At 41.7% G+C, this 23,256-nt stretch overlaps 1 protein-coding gene and 1 pseudogene across 3 annotated transcripts; one reads left to right on the top strand and one right to left on the bottom strand.

Moving 5' to 3' along the window:
• Positions 1 to 165: 165 nt before the first annotated feature.
• On the bottom strand, positions 166 to 22,503 carry LOC146516459 (zinc finger MYM-type protein 1-like). Of its 3 annotated transcripts, XM_085163146.1 has the most exons (5): positions 21,396 to 22,503; positions 20,688 to 20,775; positions 7,472 to 7,604; positions 7,081 to 7,143; positions 166 to 998 (listed from the first exon to the last, which is right to left on the bottom strand). In XM_085163146.1, exons 3-5 carry the CDS (start codon positions 7,532 to 7,534, stop codon positions 666 to 668), a joined length of 459 nt encoding a protein of 152 aa, XP_085019272.1. In that variant the 5' UTR covers positions 7,535 to 7,604; positions 20,688 to 20,775; positions 21,396 to 22,503; the 3' UTR covers positions 166 to 665. The 3 variants fall into 3 exon arrangements, with proteins under 3 accessions (XP_085019272.1, XP_085019271.1, XP_085019270.1); XM_085163145.1 differs by having other exon boundaries at positions 7,472 to 9,603; positions 13,448 to 22,503; XM_085163144.1 differs by lacking the exons at positions 166 to 998; positions 7,081 to 7,143; positions 7,472 to 7,604 and adding an exon at positions 9,617 to 13,169 and having other exon boundaries at positions 13,448 to 22,503.
• On the top strand, positions 3,821 to 6,264 carry LOC146516460 (uncharacterized; annotated as a pseudogene).
• Positions 22,504 to 23,256: the final 753 nt, after the last annotated feature.

The raw sequence follows: 23,256 nt of genomic DNA, 5'->3' as shown, positions 1-23,256 counted from the left end.
AGGCTCACAATCCATCAAAACTCAAAGGTTTCTCCCTGTGAAACAATAAATTTGAACTTGGTCTTGAGCCCAGTTTGGGTGAAGATTAAATCTGACCAATACTCTAGGAGCAGTAGTGATTCTTGTGAAGTAACAACATAAAGTCTGCATTAATGTAATGTATCAACGGGACACTTTTAGAAAAGTTATTCTTTACATTTGTAAAATTTGCAAACTTCATTGTGCTCAGTCACACCTGTTAGCACAAAACTTGAAATATTAAAATAGTACAAAACCTTTGATAAGTGTCAGTAAAGATCAGTTTATAACAACTAAGACATCAAAGTCTTGTATTTGTCTTCGTTCACAATTGCAACAAATTCCACAGAACCAACATCTCTGAAAATGAGTGCATGCTTCTGAAACATTTGATAATATGAATATTTCAGAAACATTAAGTTTGAGTCGGCTCAATTGCAAAACAAAGGAAAAACTACTGACTTGCATGAGATAAGCATCTGCAGAGTCCACCATTGTTGTTCACATAAGTTTCTTAAACCATGAACAAATGAGTAATTGTCTAATCTGGAATGTAAAGTGTAGTCATTTAGTGACATACAAAAGTGAGAATGAGAACTTGCAAGAATAAAAAAAACAAACAGTAAAATAAAAACTGTCCTTAACGCTCAGGCGTATGCTGTGAGCATACAATTACAGTTCTGCATGGCGTTCTGCAAGAGTCTGTTTCTTAGATCATGCACTAGTGAGATGCACTGCCTTCCACCAATGTTCATTAGGACGTTCTGAATGACTTCAAAGATGCCCTTAAGTTCCGTTGGATAGTCTATGTTGAGGGCAAAAAGAAGACCCATTAGCATGGAAATGGCACTGACATCCCTCAGATTAGACAGGATTACTGCCGCCTCAAGGACAACCAACACATCGATGATGTCTTCTTCTTTCACCATCACAATGCCAACTTTCATCCTCTTAGAAAACGTGTCTTCAATACCTGTCGGCTACAAAAGGGTTCAAAGACAAAAAATAAATAAAATTACACAATTACAATTACACAATATCCCTCGTGCTTAAGAATTCATGTCTTTCCAAAGAAGAGCCACACTGATGCCTTGGATGATGCTGATTGGCTTTGGTAACACTTATTAGTTGTTAAAGTTCTTTCAGAATGAGATATGCACCCCCATTTTACAAATCCATTTCTTGCTTTAAACAAAGACCATGTTCAGAAATAACTGAGCATGTCTTCAATTGCAGAATTCAAACAAAATTTTCAATTTAAATGGTAAATGGCCTGTATTTGTAAAGCGCTTTATTAGTACCCTAAGGACTCCAAAGCGCTTTACACATTCAGTCATTCACACACATGGTGCCAGTGTCCGGCAGCCTCGCCTCTGTCAGTGCGCCCCAGGGTGGCTGAGGCTACAATGTAGCTGCCATCACCAGTGTGTGTGAATATCTACTTATGCTAAATATTGGCTGTGCTCTAAACCAAATCTGGCTGAGAATACATGAAATGTGCAAACTGCAGCTACACTACAGGATCAGATTGTGGCTCCATAGACAATGCTTCTTTAATCAGTTTATTGATTAGACATGGCTGAACAGGTTGCATAATTGGCATCAACATCCACCTTTACCCAGCTGCCCGATGACTCTGGGCCAGTAACCTTTAATTGCTTACCCAGTCTACAGTCTCTTTTCCAGGGTCCAGGACATTTCACCACAGTATTGCCCCCCACAGCTGTAGCAGCCACTGCAGCCCCTTAAATATCCTAATATCTCTGCCATTACAATATACAATGTGAGAAATCAAACATAAAGCTGAAGTGAACGGTACAGCAGCGAAATGTCAAAGACCCTGGTGAAGACATGAATAAACACAAGACACTAATAATATCAATGCTAGCTTGCCAGTTAGTTTCTCTGAAACCCAAATCCAGTGTCAAAGATCTTGTAATAATACATTTGGTGATGAAGAACACATGTTATCACGTGGCATCTATTGTTTCATAGATGCCATGTGTTTAATTTAAAAGCCACTGTGGTGTGGTGTCTTGTGGTGCCACTGTGGTGCTGTCATTATTATCATTATTCTCCAAGATGGCGCTGGAGTGACGGCAGCCTTTCCAAGTAGCTCTGCAACACCGCACTTTTTCTTAACTTTTAACTTTTTTTAGACTAGGCTTTCAAACTTTATTTCACCTTCCTCTAGTTACTGTACTTTTACCTCTTAGATATAGCGATACAAGATGGATAATGCACTTTTTAAAACTTCTGGAACCAGCTCCTTCATCTACTCGAGAGCGGAGCTGCTGGCTCTACACAGCAAATTCAAAAGTGTTAAATGTTTTGGTGTTAGTAGTCTTAGAGTTAATTTTACTCTAAGTAGAGTCACATTCTTTTAATGTAACTCTGAGGTGTAAAATGATAGTAGTTAAAATCGAGTGTTAAAAATGAGTGTTTCTATTTCAAATCTGGAGGTGTTACAATGGAAACATTAACTCTTGACCTCTTAACTCTGAACTCCTACAGGGGCTACGACACCAATAGAGTAAATTCACAGACTCCGCCCCCTGCACGGCGCCAATCGAAGCTGAAGTGAAGCCGTTTCAGAACATTTTGCTCTACATATTTGAGTTGTTTGCCATGCTTGGTAAGTCATTTTTTTCAAAGATTGTTTCAATTATTATTATTAGCTTTTACTTCTGTGGCTCTTTGGAGTTGAGACAAAGCTGTGTGAAAGGCATTAGCCGTGTTGCTCGGTGATAGCATAATATTCTGTTTTAGCTAGCTGAAAGGTATTGTTTGCGGGCAAATACCACAGCCTTGAAAAAAAGCTTGCATGTGAATTTTCAGTTAAATTTTTTGGTCAAATACACTTAAAACAATGTCTAGAATGTGAAATGTTGGTATAATGGTGCTACTTGAAGCCTGAAAACGATCTCCCATAAAAAACGAGCAAACAGCAGTAGCAGATGTCCTGACTGGGTTCTACGTTAGCACTTAGATCCCTCCAGAGTTTTGTGCACACGGTTTAGGTAAAAATGAAAAAGGTTGAGGTTTTACATTTAGTTCAGTATTACCTGTTGCCTGTGTCCTTGTCTTTTGGGAAAATACTTTACACAAGTAATGTCTCAAAAAGGATTCCCTTTTTTTTTTTTTACTGTGCTGCAATTGATTTGTGCCATTAATTAGTGTCAACTAATTTTTATTCAATCTCCACATAGGATATGCTTGTGAAGATGGAATATGGGGGAGAGCAGAAGTGCGTTGAAGTTCCACAAAGTGATGAATGAAGGACATGCATATTGTATTTTGTATTTATTGAAATAAGTGATGAGAATGCTGTTATTTGCATTTAACAGCTCACCTATGTCAGACCTTTTGATAAACAAAATTGAAAGTGAGAACATGTACACTGTTACATCTTTCAGAAAATGTTTTGAAATTGTGGTGCACAGTTCAGAATAAATGTTTTTCAAAAACCATTGCATCTTTTTGGTAAATGTTTATTTCCAAAAGAAATTTCTAGAAGTTCAGAACAGTAAAATTCCCACTTTTTAGAATTAATTAGAAGATAACTCTTACGTAGTTAAACTAAAATACTCTTTGAGAGTTAATATATAAACTCTTAACACCAAGTGTTAAATTATCAACTCCAGACAGATTTGGTGTTTAACACTAAATCAGAGTTAATGTACCAACTCTCCAAAAAGAGTTAAATTAACACTCTCTGGTGTGGACCCATATAGACACTTTAAAAGTGTTGAAATCAAATCTGACAGTGTTAATTTGGACATGCTGGATTTGCTGTGTAAGAACAAAGGGACAGACCGGCATGCGACACAACATCCCGGCTGAGATAAAGAGGAGCTACAGAGGCTGCAAGGCTGGAGCGAGGAAAGCGGATCATCGGAGGCGATTCAAACCATCAATCCCGACAGTGATAATGGGCAACGTGAACTCGCTACCGAATAAAATGGACGAACTGTGTGCTCTGAACAACCACCGACTATACCGTGAGTGCAGTTTGTTTATCTTCACGGAGACGTGGCTAACCGAGCTAACGCCACAGGCTAACGTAGACCTATGCGGTTTCACATCCGTGAGAGCCGATAGGGACACGCAGGCCAGCAGAAAAAGCAGAGGTGGGGGACTCATTGTCTACGTTAACAACAGATACTGCAACCCCGGACACGTCTCCGTTAAAGTTTCGGTATGCCGTCCGGACCTGGAGCTGCTAGCTGTTGGCTTGCAGCCATATTATCTACCTCGGGAGTTCAGTCATGTGATCTGTGTGTGTGTTTACATCCCTCCGAAGGCCGACGCAACAGCTGCCTGTGAGAAAATACACACAGTCACAGCAAGACTTCAGACACAAAACCCCGAGGCTTTCATCATTATATCTGGAGACTTTAATCATGCCACAATGGATTCTACTCTGGCTGCTTTTCACCAGTTTGTGAATTGTCCCACAAGGAGCAACAGGACAATTGACCTACTGTATGCTAATGTGAGAGATGCATACAGAGCCACCCCCCTCCCCCCACTAGGGAAGTCAGACCACAACCTGGTTTACCTACAGCCACAATACACACCCCTCGTCCAAAGGCAGCCTGTCACAACACGCTCCATCAGGAGATGGACCCCAGAAAAGGAGGATGCTCTGAGAGACTGTTATGACACCACAGACTGGGACGTGCTTCTGAGCCCACATGGTGAGGACATAGAGGGGCGACACACTGTCTTACAGACTACCTCAACTTTTGTGTGGACACGGTCGCCCCTGCTAAAACGGTACGGTGTTACCCTAATAACAAACCGTGGGTAACACAGGAAGTCAAAGCTGTCCTCAACATGAAGAAGAAGGCTTTCAGGAGCAAAGTGAAGGAGGAGATGAAAGCAGCACAGCGGGAGGTGAAACGCTGCCTGAGGGAAGCAAAGGACACCTACAGGAGGAAGGTGGAGCAGAAGTTGGAGAGGAACAATATGAGGGAGGTCTGGAATGGTGTGAAAACCATCACAGGCCACAACACCAAGAACAGCACAGTGGGGGGGACTGTGGAGAAGGCAAACGAACTCAACAACTTCTTCAACAGGTTTGACCAGCCCACAACCCCCTCACCCTCACCTTTACTACAGAGCCCTCTCCCCACTCTCCTACCTCCCTTGCTTCCCCCCCTTCCTGACACTATGATGACACCCCCCTCCTCCAATCCCTCTCTCAGCAGCAGGACATCTTCCCCCCCCTCCTTCCAATCATCTCCCAGTGTCACAGTGGATCAGGTCAGGAGACAACTGAGGAAGCTTCGCCCCAGAAAGGCAGCAGGTCCGGACAAGGTGTGTCCTAGGATGCTAAAGGCGTGTGCTGCTGAACTTGGGGAGCCGCTACAACGAGTCTTCAATCTCAGTCTGCGACTGGGGAGAGTGCCCGCCCTATGGAAGACATCCTGCATCGTCCCGGTCCCCAAAAGGAACCGGCCCAATGAGCTGAATGACTTCCGACCGGTGGCACTGACATCACATCTTATGAAGACTCTAGAGCGGCTCTTCCTCAACCTCCTCCGACCACAGGTACAACATGCCCAGGACCCACTACAGTTCGCCTACAAGGCGGGTGTCGGAGTGGAGGATGCCATCCTGTACCTCCTGCATAGAGCCCACTCACACCTCGATGGGGGAAAAGGCACGGTCAGGATCCTGTTTCTTGACTTTTCCAGTGCCTTTAATACCATCCGGCCCTGTCTGCTCCAGGAGAAACTGAACAGGATGGAGGTGGACCCCTGCCTGGTCGCTTGGATCTCCGACTACCTCACCGACAGGCCACAGTACGTCAGGCTGAAGGACATCACGTCTGACACTGTGGTCAGCAGCACAGGAGCACCACAGGGAACTGTGCTGTCCCCTCTTCTCTTCACCCTGTACACCTCTGACTTCTGCTACAACTCTGAATTATGCCACATTCAGAAGTTTGCAGACGACACAGCCATCATGGGGTGTATCTGGGATGACCAGGAAGAGGAGTACAGAAGTGTGGTGAGGAACTTTGTCGCATGGAGTCACACAAACCACCTGCAACTCAACACCTCAAAGACTAAGGAACTGGTTGTGGACTTTGGGAGGTCCAGAGCAGGTCCACTGCCGGTTCAGATAGAGGGGGAGGAGGTGGAGGTGGTCAACAAGTACAAGTACCTCGGGCTGTGGGTGAACAATAAACTGGACTGGTCATGCAACACAGAGCACCTGTAAAAAAAAACCCAAAGCCGACTGTACTTCCTCAGGAGGCTGAGGTCTTTTAACATCTGCAGGAAGCTCCTGAGGATGTTTTACCAGTCGGTGGTTACTGGAGTACTGTTCTATGCTGTGGTGTGCTGGGGGAGCAGCACAGCAAAGAAGGACTCATCCAGGCTGGAAAAACTGATCAGGAAGGCTGGCTCTGTGGTCGGCATGAAGCTGGACACTCTGGTGACAGTGGCAGAGAAAAGGACACTAAAGAAACTGCTGGACATTATGGACAATGCTGGGCATCCTCTGCACACGGCCATAAACAACCAAAAGAGTCTGTTCAGTGACAGGTTGCTTCTCCCAAAGACAAGAACCAACAGACTTAAAAACTCCTTTGTCCCACACGCCATCAAACTGTTTAACTCCTCTCTGGAGGGAAGAGGGAGGGGAAACAGGAGGACAAAGGAGGGGGGAACAACTAAGCTGTAGTGCCTCTTCACTTCACTGTGCAATACCTTTTGTGCAATACTTTTTGTTAATAATCAGCGGTGCAATAGACTCCATATTTGAAATGTGCAATTCACTTGTATTTTTATTTTTATTTTTATTCCTATTTATTCTATTTATCCCCTTTGTATATTTTATCTATATATGTCTTTGTATTTATATATGTGTGTATATATATATATATATATATATATATATATATATATATAATATTCTTAACTCTGTAACTTCTGTCGGTGCTGTGCTTTTTGGAAAACAAATTTCCCAGAGGAACCCACCCGAGGGATTAATAAAGTTTTATCTTATCTTATCTCTCTTATTAAATTTACTAAAATAAACAATGCTAACCTTCACAGTCTTGAGAGTGTGTGAGGGATCTTCCTTTAGAAAATGAGGCCCTCTGTCCTCTTCCTTTGTGTAGGAAAAAGAAAACAAAAACACTTTTTAAACAGTGTTTATGAAGCATGTAGACAGCTCCAAATTCACAGCTTTTTGATACATAATTCCATCAATATATGATTATCATTGGAGATTTTGAATCAGGCTTATCAGGACATTCAAGTAGAATATAATATCCAACCTACCACCAATATACACAGTAAAAGTTACCACGCTAAATGTCCAGTTGTGAAATATGATGACAGACTTTACTTATCAGCTTTCTTTCAATGAGTTCATCAGTTGAACTGAATAACCTAAAACTTAAACAAAGGATTAGATTTCGCAGTTGAACACTTACATCATCACCGAAGCATTTTATGAGCCTAGTTACCCCTCCTATGCCGCTCTTGATTTTGTCCATAATGGTCAAGCACAGCAAAAAGGAAAACTTTCAGGTCAACAGATGTAAGACGGGCAAATTCTGCTTCAACCTGAGCAACAGAAGAAGAGGGGTGGGGAGTACAGGCAGAATAAAAAAAAAAGATTCTTTGAGACCCAAATTTAAGCAAACCGTCATCTGAGGCCCATTAGAGAAAACACAAACACACAAAAGCACACAAACACACAAAAGCAAACAAACAAAAAGATGCACTTTACCTGAAAGGAAAGGAAGTTCAGAGAACAATAAGCTCTGTCTTGAAATCTTTTAAAGTAGAATGATTGTGAAAATGACTTATGTGATGTAAAACTTTAGTAAACGTGCGATTAAAAGAACACTGAGTAAAAGGACAAGTAACAATTTCCTTATTCCTCAGATGTTTAGCTTGATGAGCAACACTGTTTTAGTCCAACTGCCTCATTAAAGTCACACAACAGGCTTTTTACATTAAAGCCAGCAAGTCTATTACCAGGGTTTTAATAGTTTTGCAATTTTCATTAGTTTTTATTTTTATTTCGTTTTGACTTCAGATTTTCAATTTTATATCAGTTTTAATTAGTTTTTACCAATTATTTGCTAGTTTAGTTTAGTTTTTATTTTTTGAAAATCCTTAGTTTCAGTTTAGTTTTGATTAGTTTCAGTTATAGTTTTAGTTGTGTTTGCAATAATTAAGTGTAACAAAATCCCAGTTTCATCATATCAGTCATTCTGCTCATCCTTGGGTATGTTGCTATTCCAGCTACCATACTGCACCCTGGACAGGTCGCCTGTCTGTCGCAGGGCTAACGCGCAGAGACAGACAACTCACATTCCCACCTATGGGTTCTTTAAATAAATAAATAAAGGCAGATGAACAACCATTGATACCAGGCAACTATAAAATGTATATCTTGGCCCCAATGAGACTATTAACTCTCGCAGCACCGGGTGTTCGTAATTTGGTTCAAGTGAATTGATAAACTTTTTGAAGGTAATTGACTCACACAGTTGTGTAGATATCCCCGTCCTGTTGTCTCGGGATGCATCACGCTGCCTTGCCTGGGGTTAGCTTCTGTTTTCTGGGGATAAGGGTTGAGTGTGCTCCCTTACCTTCTCAAGGTAAGCTAGGTTAGCCTTCTTGTGTGAGCTTTTCAAGTGCACTTTAAGGTTTGTGGGATTTTTTTCCCTTTAGAAATGTCCCTCATAATTTGTCTCTTTCCACTACAAGACACTTGCTTTATCCAAAACACAGTCATATTCAGAGTAATCCCAAATTGGACTCTGGCGCTTTCTCCCGACTTTTCCTGACATGATTCTGCGCGTGGACGGAGCAGCAACACAGACGACTCGACTAACGTGCTGCCACCTGCTGGCATAATGAGACACAGCAAGAAAAAAATCTGGAAACTAAACTTCATTTTCACCCTTGACTATTGTATGACACGCACACATCAATGAAAACTAAACACATTTTTGCTATAAATTCAGTTAATTTTAGTTAGTTTTGTGAACACTCATTACAGTTTTAGTTAGTTTTCCTTTTTTTGTTTTTATTTTTATTTCCGTTAACGAAAATGTTTTTTCACTTCTAGTTTTCGTTAATGATAATAACCTTGTCCATTACATACTCCCTTTTTTATATCTGAAATACTGTGCACCTTCTGTGTATATGTAGTGGACAGCAATTTACCCAAAAGAGTGCAAAGTTTGCAAGTCCACCTCATTTAAATGACAGAGTCAGATGTGATCATCTAGACCTGTGAAAATAAATGAATGACAAACCTGCAGGTATGGATGTTATTACAACCACAAGTTAATCTGTTAATGAATCATTTGTTGGCAGCACGTCTGAATATTTAGTTTATGCCACCTGCATGCGATCATCAATAGTGCAATATTACTTCTTAAGAAGCACCCTGACACTACAATCTTTATATCATTTGTTTTGCAGAGCTATTAAGTTACAATATAATCTGTGGTGTTTCCAATATGACAAAATGCACAAACTGTAACTTACCATTTGACTCCACTGACAAAAATAAATCACCAGCATCAAGTTTGGCTTCACAGACCTAAAGTACGTAAAATAAAAATATATGTTATAATTATATTGTTTTCGCCATTTATTCATGTTTTCTAATTTTCTGACATATAAACAATGTTAGTTTTGTTACAATACAGGGAATGCAGTTTAATTAAAAGGTCAATTATGCAAAAAACAAACTTCTGCAGTATACCATGGCAAAAATCAGTGTCTCTTATGCCAATTATTTTATCACTACAGCTCTTTTAGTATGGAAACTCACACAATCTAGTCATACTGATCACAAGAGTTCAAAAATAAGTTAAAATAGTGAGCTGTTGTTAAGCATAAAGCATTGCAGGGTAACAAATAACTGCACAATATAATTAAAGCAAAAAATAAACACACTGGAGGACTATCTGATAAAAACTAATATGATGCTGGTTTGTAGACCATATTTTGTCTCAATCCTCAGTGCACTCTTGCAGCTTAGCATGCAGCAGTTAATAACAACTTAAGTGATTACATAGGGGGAAACAGATGACAACAAGCATAGCAGTCCTGCCAAAAAGTTCTTTTGAACCCAGTCAGTTATTGGAAATATTGCCAAAATGAACTTCCACCAAAATACAACAGCCTGTGAACTTGAAAGAAATTTACAAGTACAGAGACAATATGAAATAAGCTTTATTAGTTAGCTGAGTTAGCTTGCTAATATCGCAACAGTGGTTGAGGGCACAACCTTAAAGCTAGCGGACAATACTTGTGATTTGGTCAGTGCCACATTAAACCCATAAAAAGGTCATATGTCAGTTTATTAGGTCAAATTTGGTCATGACACACAAGCTGGACCTTGTCGGCTAAAGTTACATTAGCTAAAGCAAACATTTCGGTAAAAGAGAAAACCCACGTCATGCCATAAATTCAAAACATGTTCCAACTTTTGTAGCTCTCTTTCCTTATAGTTATAACCAGAGGCGGAGCCAGACATGGTATACACCCGGGGCTTAGCCCTAAAGGGTAATACGCATGTGGGGTGGGGGGTGGGGGGGTTTGGAAATGACAAAAAAACCTGCTGTGAAGTTGAAGATTTATTAGGCTGTGTTGTAAGCTTTAAAAAAAAAAACTTAATATGAGAAAAAAATATCACATATGCAGCTTAAAAATAGTTTTTTACTTTAACAGCAAGGCAGAACAAAATTAGGGCTGTTTCAAGATACGGGGACTAAACCCCAATTCAACCACACACAGAACTGATCCGGAATGAAAACAGTAGAATAACAGTTCAAAATCAGGACTACTTTAGCACTTAACAAAGAACCAAAATCAAAACTAGATGACAGTAACACTGAAAATCATCACAGATCTGCACTACACTGACAACCCCTCTTTATTGTGCTAACATGAGATTGCATCTTCGAGGCTTGAGTTTTGCAAACCTATCAATGACATTTTCAGGGTCAACATTATCCAAGTACTCCTTTTCAATAGATAATATGGCCAAATCATTCAGCCTCTCTTGTCCCATGGTTCTCCTTAGCCACATGTGGAGACGACGCAAAGCACTAAAAGAGCGCTCACAGCTGCAGCTACTGACAGGAATGGTTACTGCAATTCTAAAGGTGACCTTCAGAGTTGGGAACATGTCCTCGTCAAGCAAGTGGAAGGCAGTTGTGATGTCGTAAATGTCCTCTTTTTCCATTTTTCTTTTCATGAAGTTTTTTGCCACAACAAGTTCTTCAGGCTTTATCGTCACATGGTGGTGTGCCGCAATGGGTTTTAAGGCATCTTCGAAAAGGAATGTTGGGGAGGATGGATTGCATGCCTGAATGCCCTCCATTATTTTCTGTCCTGCCCCAGAAAATCTGTCTGCTAGCTCCTGCAGCATTCGGTCCAAACAAGGAAAGAATATCTCGCACCTAAACTCTGCTGAGCTTGCGAGATTTGGTGTTGCACCACAGCTGGACTCAAGTACAAATCCTTCGAGTCTTTTCTGTTTGTGCCGTGCTCCCTGAGGAATCTGGATGTTGTAGCTTCCACAAATGTCCATGGCCTTCTCAAATATTTCCTCAGCAGCAGCAGCAGCCTCTGCGCGCAGATTACTTAGGGTATCAACTACCGACATCTTGTACTCCACAGCTTTGCCCATGTCTAGCCTTTCTCCCTGCAGGTAGCGGTGCAGGCCTTCAGTGATGCCAGGCAGCTGTGAAAACATGATCAACATGTACACAGTCTTGGGCTTTGACAGCTTGGACAAGATCTCTTTAGCAATAGGCGTGTTTGTGGCCTCGAGAGTTGCTAAAACTGCAGAAATGTTGTTGAGAAGGACTTTAACAGAATTTACTTGGCAGGCCCATCTTGTGTTAGAGAGCTGAACGAGCTCAGATGCAAATAGTCCAAGGTCCTTTTGCAGTTCCTTAAACTTTGTGTGGTTTACCAGTGAGGTGTTGAAAAATGTGTAGACATTTTCCAAAGGTCCAAAGAAGTCAGAAGCAGCTGGGATAGCCCTGCATGCATGGCAAAGGACAAGGTTGAGCTCATGTGCATAGCAGTGCACATATACTGCTTCAGGGTGTCTCTGTCTGAAACGGGCCTGCACACCACCCACAGCCCCACTCATGACAGATGCCCCGTCATAGGATTGAGCAACACAAAGTCACTGAGCGTGTGATACTGCAACAGCTCCTCAATAGTGTCTGTAATGCACTGCATCCAACCTTTCTAGTTTCCGTAGACCAAGAAAACACTCTTTGATATGACCTTTACATGACACAAAACGTACACAAGCTGCAAGCTGCTCCGTGTGCCCATCTCCAGCCTCATCAGCCACAACAGAGTACATCTCAGCTTCCTTCATCTCTTTAACTATATTTCCAGTTATTTCATGTGAAATACTGGTTATCATCTCCTTTTGTGAAAAATGAGACAGATAGTTAGTATGTGAGACAGGACTGTAATTTTTCAATAATGGATCAAATGTTTTCAGCACCTTCATGCACTCAAGGAAGTTCCTTGATTATGACTGGTGGATTCCTGCTCATTGTGGTCACGGAATGGCATTCCTTGTTTTCCAAGGAAACTTGTTACAGCTAAGATCCTGTGGAGATACTGTCGTCTCTCTGAAACCTCTGCTGCGTTTGCTGATCTAAGTTGCTCAACAACGTCACCTTGGTTTTTTGTGGTCTTAAAGCTGTGCCAGCAGATCATAGAAGACGAATGGCTGGAAGTCTTTTCGTGCTCCCTAAAGGCATTTAAAGCCCTCTTCCAATTGCAGAACCCTGAATGACTGAGGCCATCTTTTTTTAAAGTATTCTGCTTCCCAAAAATGCGACATGAAAAACAAAAAGCCAAGTTCCTCACAACAGAATACTTCCAGCCATGTAAACTGTTCAAACCAACTCTTATTAAACGCCCTCTGCTGGCCTCCAAACTGGCTCAGCAGATATTGTGGGAGGACATTTTTTCTTGGACCACTTTCTAGAGTTCCTAAATCATCTCCTGCTGCTCCTTCCAGTAAACCTCCTTCAGCTGTCCTTAATGATCCATGTGCTGCTTCCTGCTGTGATGCTGTTGTGTTTTGGTTTTCTCTCGCTTTCCTGATTTCCCCTGACCTCTCTGAATGATCAGAAAGAGAATCATTACTAATTAATGATCCCTCTGTATTTGTCTTTGTGAGTTACAAGTTTGTGCCATATTATTTTTAATTCTACCAAAGTACTCTATTTAGATTCAGAAAAGTTTATATAACTAATTAGCCTTGTTGTGCAAATAAGTCTGCAGAACTTAATAAATTTAGAATTTGAAAAATAACAAACCTAAAAAGATACACTAGGTACAAGATACATGTTCTGATGTTTTGGCAAACAACCATTTGACTAACATGTGTGTCTCACCTGGTTCTTGTTCCATTTCTCTTCTGTCCTCATCTTCATTCTCCTCCATCTCCCTCTTTGTGCTGACAATCAAGCCAAACACCAACATCATCAAATATACAGTTGAAACCAGATATTTACTCTTCAGATAAAAACACAAACACTTATTTAAGGTAAAACCTCAAATTAGACTAAATGTTTAATTTATATTTGGTAAATTTAAGAGTAAAGAGAGAAATTGTCTGTATTTCTTAATTGCAAATGACACCCAAATTGTATTCAAAACTGAGCCACACTTATGGAGCTCCACAATTCTGTTCCTGGTGTTTTGGTTGACATCTCTTGACTTTCTCATGTCACAGAAACAGGCTCTGTGTTTTGCCTTATATGCATCCACAGCTGTGCCACCAATTTACTCACATGGACTCTACTAACCAATCAGAAGCTTCTTCAGCTCAGAATGAAATCGTCTGGAGTTTTCTTATTAATTAACAATAAACTTAGTGTATATGTACTCCTAAATTCAATTCAATTCAATTTTATTTATATAGCGCCAAATCACAACAAAAGTCGCCTCAAGGTGCTTCATAGATACAGAGAAAAACCCAACAATCATATGACCCCCTATGAGCAGCACTTTGGCGACAGTGGAAAGGAAAAACTCCCTTTTAACAGGAAGAAACCTCCGGCAGAACCAGGCTCAGGGAGGGGCGGGGCCATCTGCTGCGACCGGTCGGGGTGAGAGAAGGAAGACAGGATAAAGACATGCTGTGGAAGAGAGACAGAGATTAATAACAGATATGATTCAATGCAGAGAGGTCTGTTAACACACAGTGAGTGAGAAAGGTGACTGGAAAGGAAAAACTCAATGCATCATGGGAATCCCCCGGCAGCCTACGTCTACTGCAGCATAACTAAGGGAGGATTCAGGGTCACCTGGTCCAGCCCTAACTATATGCTTTAGCAAAAAGGAAAGTTTTAAGCCTAATCTTAAAAGTAGAGATAGTGTCTGTCTCCCGAATCCAAACTGGAAGCTGGTTCCACAGAAGAGGGGCCTGAAAACTGAAGGCTCTCCCTCCCATTCTACTTTTAAATACTCTAGGAACAACAAGTAGGCCTGCAGAGCAAGAGCGAAGTGCTCTAATAGGGTGATATGGTACTACAAGGTCATTAAGATAAGATGGGGCCTGATTATTTAAGACCTTGTATGTGAGGAGCAGGATTTTGAATTCTGGATTTAACAGGAAGCCAAAACAGGAGAAATCTGCTCTCTCTTTCTAGTCCCTGTCAGTACTCTTGCTGCAGCATTTTGGATTAGCTGAAGGCTTTTCAGGCAGTTTTTTGCACTTCCTGATAATAATGAATTGCAGTCGTCCAGCCTGGAAGTAATAAATGCATGAACTAGTTTTTCAGTGTCACTCTGAGACAGGATATTTCTAATTTTAGAGATGTTGCACAAATGGAAGAACGCAGTCTTACATATTTGTTTAATATGTGCGTTGAAGGACATGTCCTGGTCAAAAATGACTCCAAGGTTCCTCACAGTGTTACTGGAGGCCAAGGTAATGCCATCCAGAGTAAGAATCTGGTTAGATACCATATTTCTAAGATTTTCAGGGCCGAGTACAATAACCTCAGTTTGATCTGAATTAAGAAGCAGAAAGTTAGCGGCCATCCAGGTCTTTATGTCTTTAAGACATTGCTGCAGGTTAACTAATTGGTGTGTGTTATAAATTTAAATTTGATTAAAGTGATAAAAATAGACAGCTCTGTCTCTTTATTCTGACATTTAACTAATTTAACCCTTAGATGCACACGTCTGACGTCAAAAATGACCCCACGGTTGTTTTTCTTCAAAATCTTTAAAATGAAAAGTTGTAATATATTCATATTCCAGGTATTCCTCATAAAATATGTTTGTAACTTGATTCCATTTGCATTTTTATTTATTTTTTCATTAATTTAAAGAAAATGCTGTTTTTGTATCACTACCCCACTCTTCCACAAGTGGGGTCAAAAATGACCCAAAGCAGTTCCTGTGGAATCTTCTATGAAACTTTCATTCTTAGCAACTGTTGTGGAAGTTTTCCACTTAAATAAAGCCTGCAGACGAGCGGTGAGCGGTAGCTAGCATTCTTTAATTCATGCACACAACATATAAACAAGCTTGTGAAGCCCCTGCATGACCACGGGGCAGGGTCAGCAGAGTCTCTCTGAGCCAAAGTCAACCTCTCAGTTAAATACCTTCTCCAGGAACAAAAGGCAGTACACAGCTGTTTCACACCTTAAGGTTCACACTCCCTTGCTACTTCCCAGAGTCCTCAAGAGACAAAAGACTGGTCCTCTGGAGTTCCTGTTTCCCCAACATCCTGACTACACCCCCTACCATTTGTCTTAAGTATGAGTGTCAGACATGTTAAAACAATGAAATAATGTGATTAATACCTTAGTGAAAGAAATTCCTCTACAATCCCACCCTTTGATTCTAAAATCAAGAATCACATTAAAACCAGAATTTCTTTCCTGACATTCTGTATATCACATCAACATTATTGTACACTTAAAGGAGTTTCACACTGTGTATCCTCACTTCACTGTTCTCCCACCACCCTTTGTTCATCTTTAATCTTCCCCACAATCTAAGCTCTCACATGCAAATGGAAACAACAATGATACAGAGGAAAGGTCTTCTCCAGAGTGTCAAAGTACTTTGCATGGCAAAGTGAAACAGCATTAGGTGGTCATTCTCTGTCACAGTCATGGCTCCTGGTGTCTGTGCCATTTACAGAGTCATAATTCCAACGCTGATCTTCCTTGCGCTGTCACTTTTGGAGCTTAGCACGCTCTCTCCATCCCTCGATTTCTGTTCCAACGCGGCTGTAGATTTAAGGCAGAGCACGTCGTACACCTTAGTTGTCTTCCTCAGCGTCAACGACGAAACTCTTTCATTTTATTTTAAGATTTTGCTGTTCAAAATCTCCTCGTGACAATCCTTTGGAAGCCCAGTGTCGTTTGTCTGTTGTCCTGCAGATGGTCCCTGCTTCTCACTGGTCCACTTGAAGTGTTGTCTCCTAGTCACAGTTTGCATCTGCGCCTCAGTCAATCCTTCCATATCCCTCATGTCACGGTTCCTGCAATTTAAAAATGAAAACTTCCCCGGAAAAAAACCTCTTTTGCCCTATGTTAGCTTAGCACAATTAGACATGCACAATAAAGTTGTGCATTGTCTCTTAAAAATTCTCAGGGCTTCTCCCCTGAAGTAGCTTCACTCCAGGCCCTGTTGTAAGAAAAAACATTAGCCAGTGGTGTGTCCTGCTGTAAATCATGTGATTAGATCATATGATTAACCCTCTGCTGTGGAAAAAGTGATATAGATGTTAGCGCAGCGCGTCTGTATGCACACTTTCTCACAGTGACCTCTGCACTGTAAACAATACAAGGTCATGAATAACACACCGCTGGTAAATTCACAAAGACACAGAAAGTGGCAATTAAAAGGTTAAGTCAGCACGGCTCAAAAGCCCATGCAACCCAGGATGTTGCTGTCACCTTTCTGCTCCTGTAACAAAGAAACATACATATATACATCCACCCTTTTGTCTCTCTGGGTGGAGGTGCAATCTTGCATATTGGTGTCAAGTCAGTCAAGTTTTTTGTCAGTCCAGTCAGTCCCCGTGTTTATTGCTGATAGCAGAACCTCTTGTGTCGCAATAAGTTTCTACTGCCAGCAATGACGTCATTTCAAAAAGGAAAAAAAAAAAAGAATTTAGACTGGATTACCTCGCTGAATCCTTTTTGCCAGGGACTTGTTTTCTGATTGTCCCAAATAAGTGGCTTTCTCCCGAGCCCATTTTAATTTTGGAGAAGCTCACTTGCGATTGATCAACATGTTGTGTAGCGCTTTCGATTCCGATCTTGCAGGCCTGCTTGAAAAAGAGAAAATTGCCAAACAAAAATCTCAGTGCACTGTTAAAAATCAAAAAAATATGAAGGCCTAGTTTAGAAGTTGTCTAAGCATACTCCCTTAGAATGATAAAAAAAAACAAAACTAATTGGCAGGTTCAAAGTGGTACCAAAGGAAAATGCATCAGTAAATCTCCAAAACTTTCATCCACCAGTCACACACCTCACACAACAGCAATATTCTATTAGAAAATGAGTTCTTGTTTTCCCCATGTACCCAGATGTGTGTCATGATAAGACCTCCCCCACACATCAGAAACCAGAAACTCAATAATCTATTAGTCCCCACTCATCTGACCCTCCCGCAGCATTCTGTTCACCGCTGATTCAATCATCCTTCCCCAAAAATAATACTAGTTCACTAGTCTATGTATCACTTCTTAACCTACTAAGTGAACCGGACAAGATGATGGTAACAGAAATGCTTAAAATGCTATTTGGTCTTCATGAGCTTCATTGCATGTGTGTTTGTGTTAGTAGGATTAATGCATTTTTCTGTTTGTGTTATTTTTTGTGTACCTCTCCTCTTTGCGGTGCTCCAGACACTTCTCAATTCTCCACGCAAGGCAGTCGTTCTTTTCCTTCCCAGTTTCCTAAACCCAAATTTCATTCCCACACTACAACAGCATTCCTCCATGTTGTCCCCTTCTCCTTTCACTGTGGTCTCATCTCATCTCTCCCCCTTGCAGCAGTCCAGTGAGAGTCAGTTGTCTTTCAGCTTTGTCCTGTGTTTTCCACTGTCTCATTTTGCCATTTTTGCTCCAAAAGTGGCAAATGTCCAACTCAGGCAGTCTTTTCAAAAGTCCATTCACACAGTGAAGTTGCAGCTCCTTGGAAATGCACATCCATCCATCCAGTCATGATGATGCCATTTTTCTCCTTGCTGTCGCTGTCTTGCACAGCTGTTGCTGCTGGACCTTTTCTTCACTGCTCAGGATGCTGCTGTGAGCTCTCGAGATCCATCTCGTTGTTCTGGAACTGCATTTCTTGTCTTCAGGGAGAGATTCTTGGAGCTTGTGTTCTCAGGGTGACAAACACGTGGAAGTTAAGCTGTAAAACAATTCAGCCAAAACTTGGCTTGAGTGTTTGTAATGATGTTAACCTATAATTTTCTTCCGACTGCTGCACGTGGAAAATTGATCCGGGTCTGTTCTTCACCTGCAAGTGACACACTGAGACATTTTGATCATTCTTCTCATTGCTTAAAACAACACATCTCCCCTCTCTGGTTCTGAACTCCCTTTTCTTAAAAACCCAGAGAGATTGTAGTTGTTCTACGTTGAAAAACACCAAACCCTCTTCCTATTTTGCTTATTTTTATCAACAATTTTGCTAATTTTGTGTGTGTCCACCCTAGGGGAGCTGGTGGCCTGCAGTACCACCCTCTCCCACTAGTTGAAAACAACTTTTACACACATTTCTACACTCCTCTCTCTTTTTTTTTTTTTTTTTCTTGTTTTTGTTCCCCATTTTCAACATTTTGTAACCCCGTTTCTCACTGTTTTTTTTTTTTTACACACACATCAACGTTTCCCACACAACCATTCTCTGCAATCTTACACACTACACATTTACTCAATTCTTACCATACAGTCACGTATTGAGTTTTGTCTCTGGCCGCCTGGTGGAACGTCTGCCGATCTACTGGATCTAGATCCCATTTTACTACACGAGGCGTCCCCCGTGAGGCCCTTGCCTTCTACGGACCAAGGAACGAACACTGCCACTCCGTGCACTATAGTACACAGAGATGGATCCCGACAGTGTACCCGGACCGCCGTTCCTGTGACGTACTTGGACCGAACACAGGTCTGGGCCGGCTTCTCCCCAACAACGTGCGCGAGCCACTGTCCTTGTGATGAGCCGTACCCAACACAAGCCTGGGGCCTCAAACCACCAGGTTTTCCTCCCGGAGACTCGAACTCCGGGGTCGGCCAGCGTTCCCCCCCTCGGCCAGACAAAAAACTCTCCATGACTGTATACAAGTTAGCTACAACTCACCCATCTGCAGAAGTCCCCTCAAAATCGATGATCTCGGTGGTGACTGAAACACACGGCTCCGTGACTCCTCCATTTCCTTTGCTTCAACAGCTGGTAGGACAAAGGTACCTTTTCCCTCAGGGGTGATCAGCCCGTCCACGGAACCGTTGTTCAGCGACCACACGGACCACCCTGCTCGCAGCGCCATTTTGTTGTGGAAGTTTTCCACTTAAATAAAGCCTGCAGACGAGCGGTGAGCGGTAGCTAGCATTCTTTAATTCATGCACACAACATATAAACAAGCTTGTGAAGCCCCTGCATGACCACGGGGCAGGGTCAGCAGAGTCTCTCTGAGCCAAAGTCAACCTCTCAGTTAAATACCTTCTCCAGGAACAAAAGGCAGTACACAGCTGTTTCACACCTTAAGGTTCACACTCCCTTGCTACTTCCCAGAGTCCTCAAGAGACAAAAGACTGGTCCTCTGGAGTTCCTGTTTCCCCAACATCCTGACTACACCCCCTACCATTTGTCTTAAGTATGAGTGTCAGACATGTTAAAACAATGAAATAATGTGATTAATACCTTAGTGAAAGAAATTCCTCTACACAACTCTGACTGTCCCACTTACACTTCTAAAGGATCAGGAATTAATTTTTACACAGTAACGTATATGATTTATAGTCAGGGCTGCACATAAGTGGTCTGCAGGTGCGCACTGGCTGTCAAAAAAAAGTATTCCCTGAAATTCAGAGAACACGCGCTTCTTTTGTGGTGGAGGAACACCAAAGTAATTGCTTACAGAGCTTGCTTCTTCAACATCTTTAAGAGTTCTGAACAAATGTCTGTCCTCCTCCAGAACATCTTATGTACGCAAACGAGCGTTCCAACTTCTTATCACACACATTCAGTGTGTGAATGTGTGGATGACTGGATATGTAAAGCGCTTTGGGGTCCTTAGGGACTAGTAAAGCGCTATACAAATACAGGCCATTTACCATTTATCTGGTGCGCGTCTCTTATTTTGACAGCGAATGCGCACCTGCGGACCATTTATGTGCAGCCCTGTTTATAGTTTTCTGTGCATTTCAAACATTAGGTTGTGCATCCAAGGGTTAAAAGATATTTCAATATTTATCTAAAACAAAAGTTTACTCTAAATTGATGTTGTACAGTAAAATGTTTTTATGTTTTCTCCCTAAAGTGTATGTAAATATCTGGTTACAAATGTGAATATACTGCTGTGTACTGAAATCCCTCTTGTTTTGCATAGAAATATACTGAACAACATACAAAGCATAATATATAAAATAACATTTACCTGAGTTTTTTCTTTGAAAGAAGCCTCTAATGTCCATTCTTATATTTCAGTACATAACTGAAACCGATTTAGTCGGGGAGGGTAAGAACTGAAAATATGAAATAAACACACGTAAGCTAGGCTACGTCCACACGTACATGGGTATTTTTGAAAACGGAGATTTTCCGTTTTCGTTTTAAAAAATAATCCCGTCCACACGTAAAGGCAGAAATGAAGGAAAACGCTGCTAGGAACATGCCAAAGCAACAGGTGGCGCTATATTCCTAACCGTGCAGAAATGTTGGCCAATCAGAAGTCTAGAAGCCTCGGTGGGAAATAGTAAACAAAGATGGCGCATAGAAGCAGAACCGAGTCATATGTGTGGAGGGACAGTAACTGTGTGTGTATATGTAAGCATTTAAACACTGCAGAGAGAACAATTAACAGTAACAGTATTGTAGAAATTCATTTCACCGAAACAATAACGTGGCGCACAGTGTGACGTCAAAAATTCGCGTACCTTTTTCAAAAATACCCGGGTACGTGTGGACGTAGCCTAAGACTCTCTAAAAAAATTAGCATTTGTTCGGCTTTTCATTTCGCCATTTGTTGATTCACTTGAAGAACAAGTAACGTAATATTAGTCAAGTGATCAGTTTGACATCAATCTTTCGTGATACACCGTCATATTTACATTATTTGTACAGTACGAATGATTTGCTTTGGTACCTGGTCAAACTTCAGCTCCCCTCTCTCTGCCTCGCTGCGTTTCTCCAACAGCGCACTTGCAGGCAGCAGCTGCCCCGCCCCCTCGCTCAGTCCTTAGTGCCATCATACCAATATTAGGGGGAGTTTACGCACAGTCGTAAATTCCCACAGTGTGAACTATGTGCTTCGAATATTGTGTGTAGTTTTTGTTTTATACAGTTGTCAGCCAGGAATCTAACTATGAAAAAATTACACTCCAAAAGACCCCAGGCTTCTGAAAAAACAACCCGAGCTTAAGCCCAGTAAGCCACCCTCCCCGCTCCGCCACTGGTTATAACCAATGTTACTCACCTTGAAAGCATATTCCAAACAGTGTTGCCAACTTAGCGATTTTGTCGCTATATTTAGCGAGTTTTCAGACCCCCTTAGCGACTTTTTTTCTAAAAAGCGACTATCGACAAATCTGGCGACTTTTGCTGGTGTTATTGGAGACTTATGACGACTTTTTGACATGAAACCACGTATCGCTCTTACTGTCAACAAGCAGCCGGTGCTTCCGTGGGCACATCGCCCAAGTCAAAGCGCTCACAGGCGGTGGATAGTCCTCACGCAGCAGTCTCCCCCAGCAGCTGTCAGAGCAGACGTTGTTCACCCTTACGCGTACAAACTGCAAATGAATCGCGCATGAGCGAAGCCGCTGTTCCCGCCCTAGGGAGCAGCGGTAAATGTTCATTTTTCTTTGTCTAAAATAAATCAGTGCACTAAAACATCATTCCAACATAGTCACTTGCTCATTTCCTCCATCGTGTGTGTGCCTCTCTGTGACATAAGCTAAACTACTAGCTAGCTAGCTCATCATGTCTCAGTCTAAACTGTACACTCAAAAATACAGGAAAGAGTGGGAATTAAACCCTGAATTTAAGGGCTGGTTGAAGCAGTTTATTGGAGATGATACACGTGCATACTGCCTGTATTGCAAGACGGATTTCTATGCCAAACTGAGTGATGTGAAAAAACACATGCTAACACAAAAACATACTCAAAAGGCAAAGCATTATAACAGTTCCACCCAAATGAAACTGCCGTTTCTTACTAAAAAAACAGACTCTTCAAAAAAGGTCGAAGCCACCATGGCATTAGCTATTGCTGAACACTGTTCCATGCTGGCATGTGATCATATTGGAGAGGCATGTAGAGCTGCTTTCTCAGACTCCACTGCTGTCACCCATTTCAAAATGCACAGGACAAAGTGCACAGAAATGATTAATGGTGTTCTGGCACCATACTTTCTGAAAAAGTTGGTTGCAGATGTGGGTGATCAGCATTTCAGCCTCCTCCTCGATGAGTCCACAGATATAAGTGTTTCTAAGTATCTGGGGGTTGTTATAAGGTACTTTAGTGACACCAAGCAGACAATTGTGTCCACTTTTCTAGGGCTTGTTGAGTTGGAGGGAGGAGATGCCAGATCTATAGCTCGTGTTGTTGTGGGTTTCCTTGAGAAGTGTTGTCTTAAAAAAGACAATCTCTTGGGGATAGGAACCGACAATGCATCTGTGATGACAGGGATTAACAATGGGGTCCATAAAGTGCTGAAGGAGGAGTATGGCCTCAAAGATCTTGTTCTTATTCGCTGTGTATGCCACTCTCTGCAGCTTGCTGTAAGTCATGCTTCCAATGACACCATACCCCGTAGTGTGGAGTACTTGGTACGAGAGACTTATAACTGGTTTTCAGTGTCTCCAAAGCGCAGGGAGGCCTACAAGGCCATTTATGAGACTATCAACTGTGGGGAGAAACCTTTACAGATAACCAAGGTGTGTGCCACACGTTGGCTCTCCATTGAACCTGTAGTTTCACGCATTTTGGACCAGTGGGATGAGCT

The sequence above is a fragment of the Neolamprologus multifasciatus genome, chromosome 6 (genome assembly GCF_963576455.1).
Source record: "Neolamprologus multifasciatus chromosome 6, fNeoMul1.2, whole genome shotgun sequence".
NCBI lineage: Eukaryota > Metazoa > Chordata > Actinopteri > Cichliformes > Cichlidae > Neolamprologus > Neolamprologus multifasciatus.
The sequence above is the reverse complement of the archived record's forward strand: the minus strand, read 5'-3'. Positions and strand labels throughout refer to the sequence as shown.

What these genes read in the sequence shown, in the direction of transcription:
- LOC146516459 (XM_085163144.1), bottom strand. Translation starts at nt 12,174, where the DNA reads ATGAGTGGGGCTGTGGGTGGTGTGCAGGCCCGTTTCAGACAGAGACAC.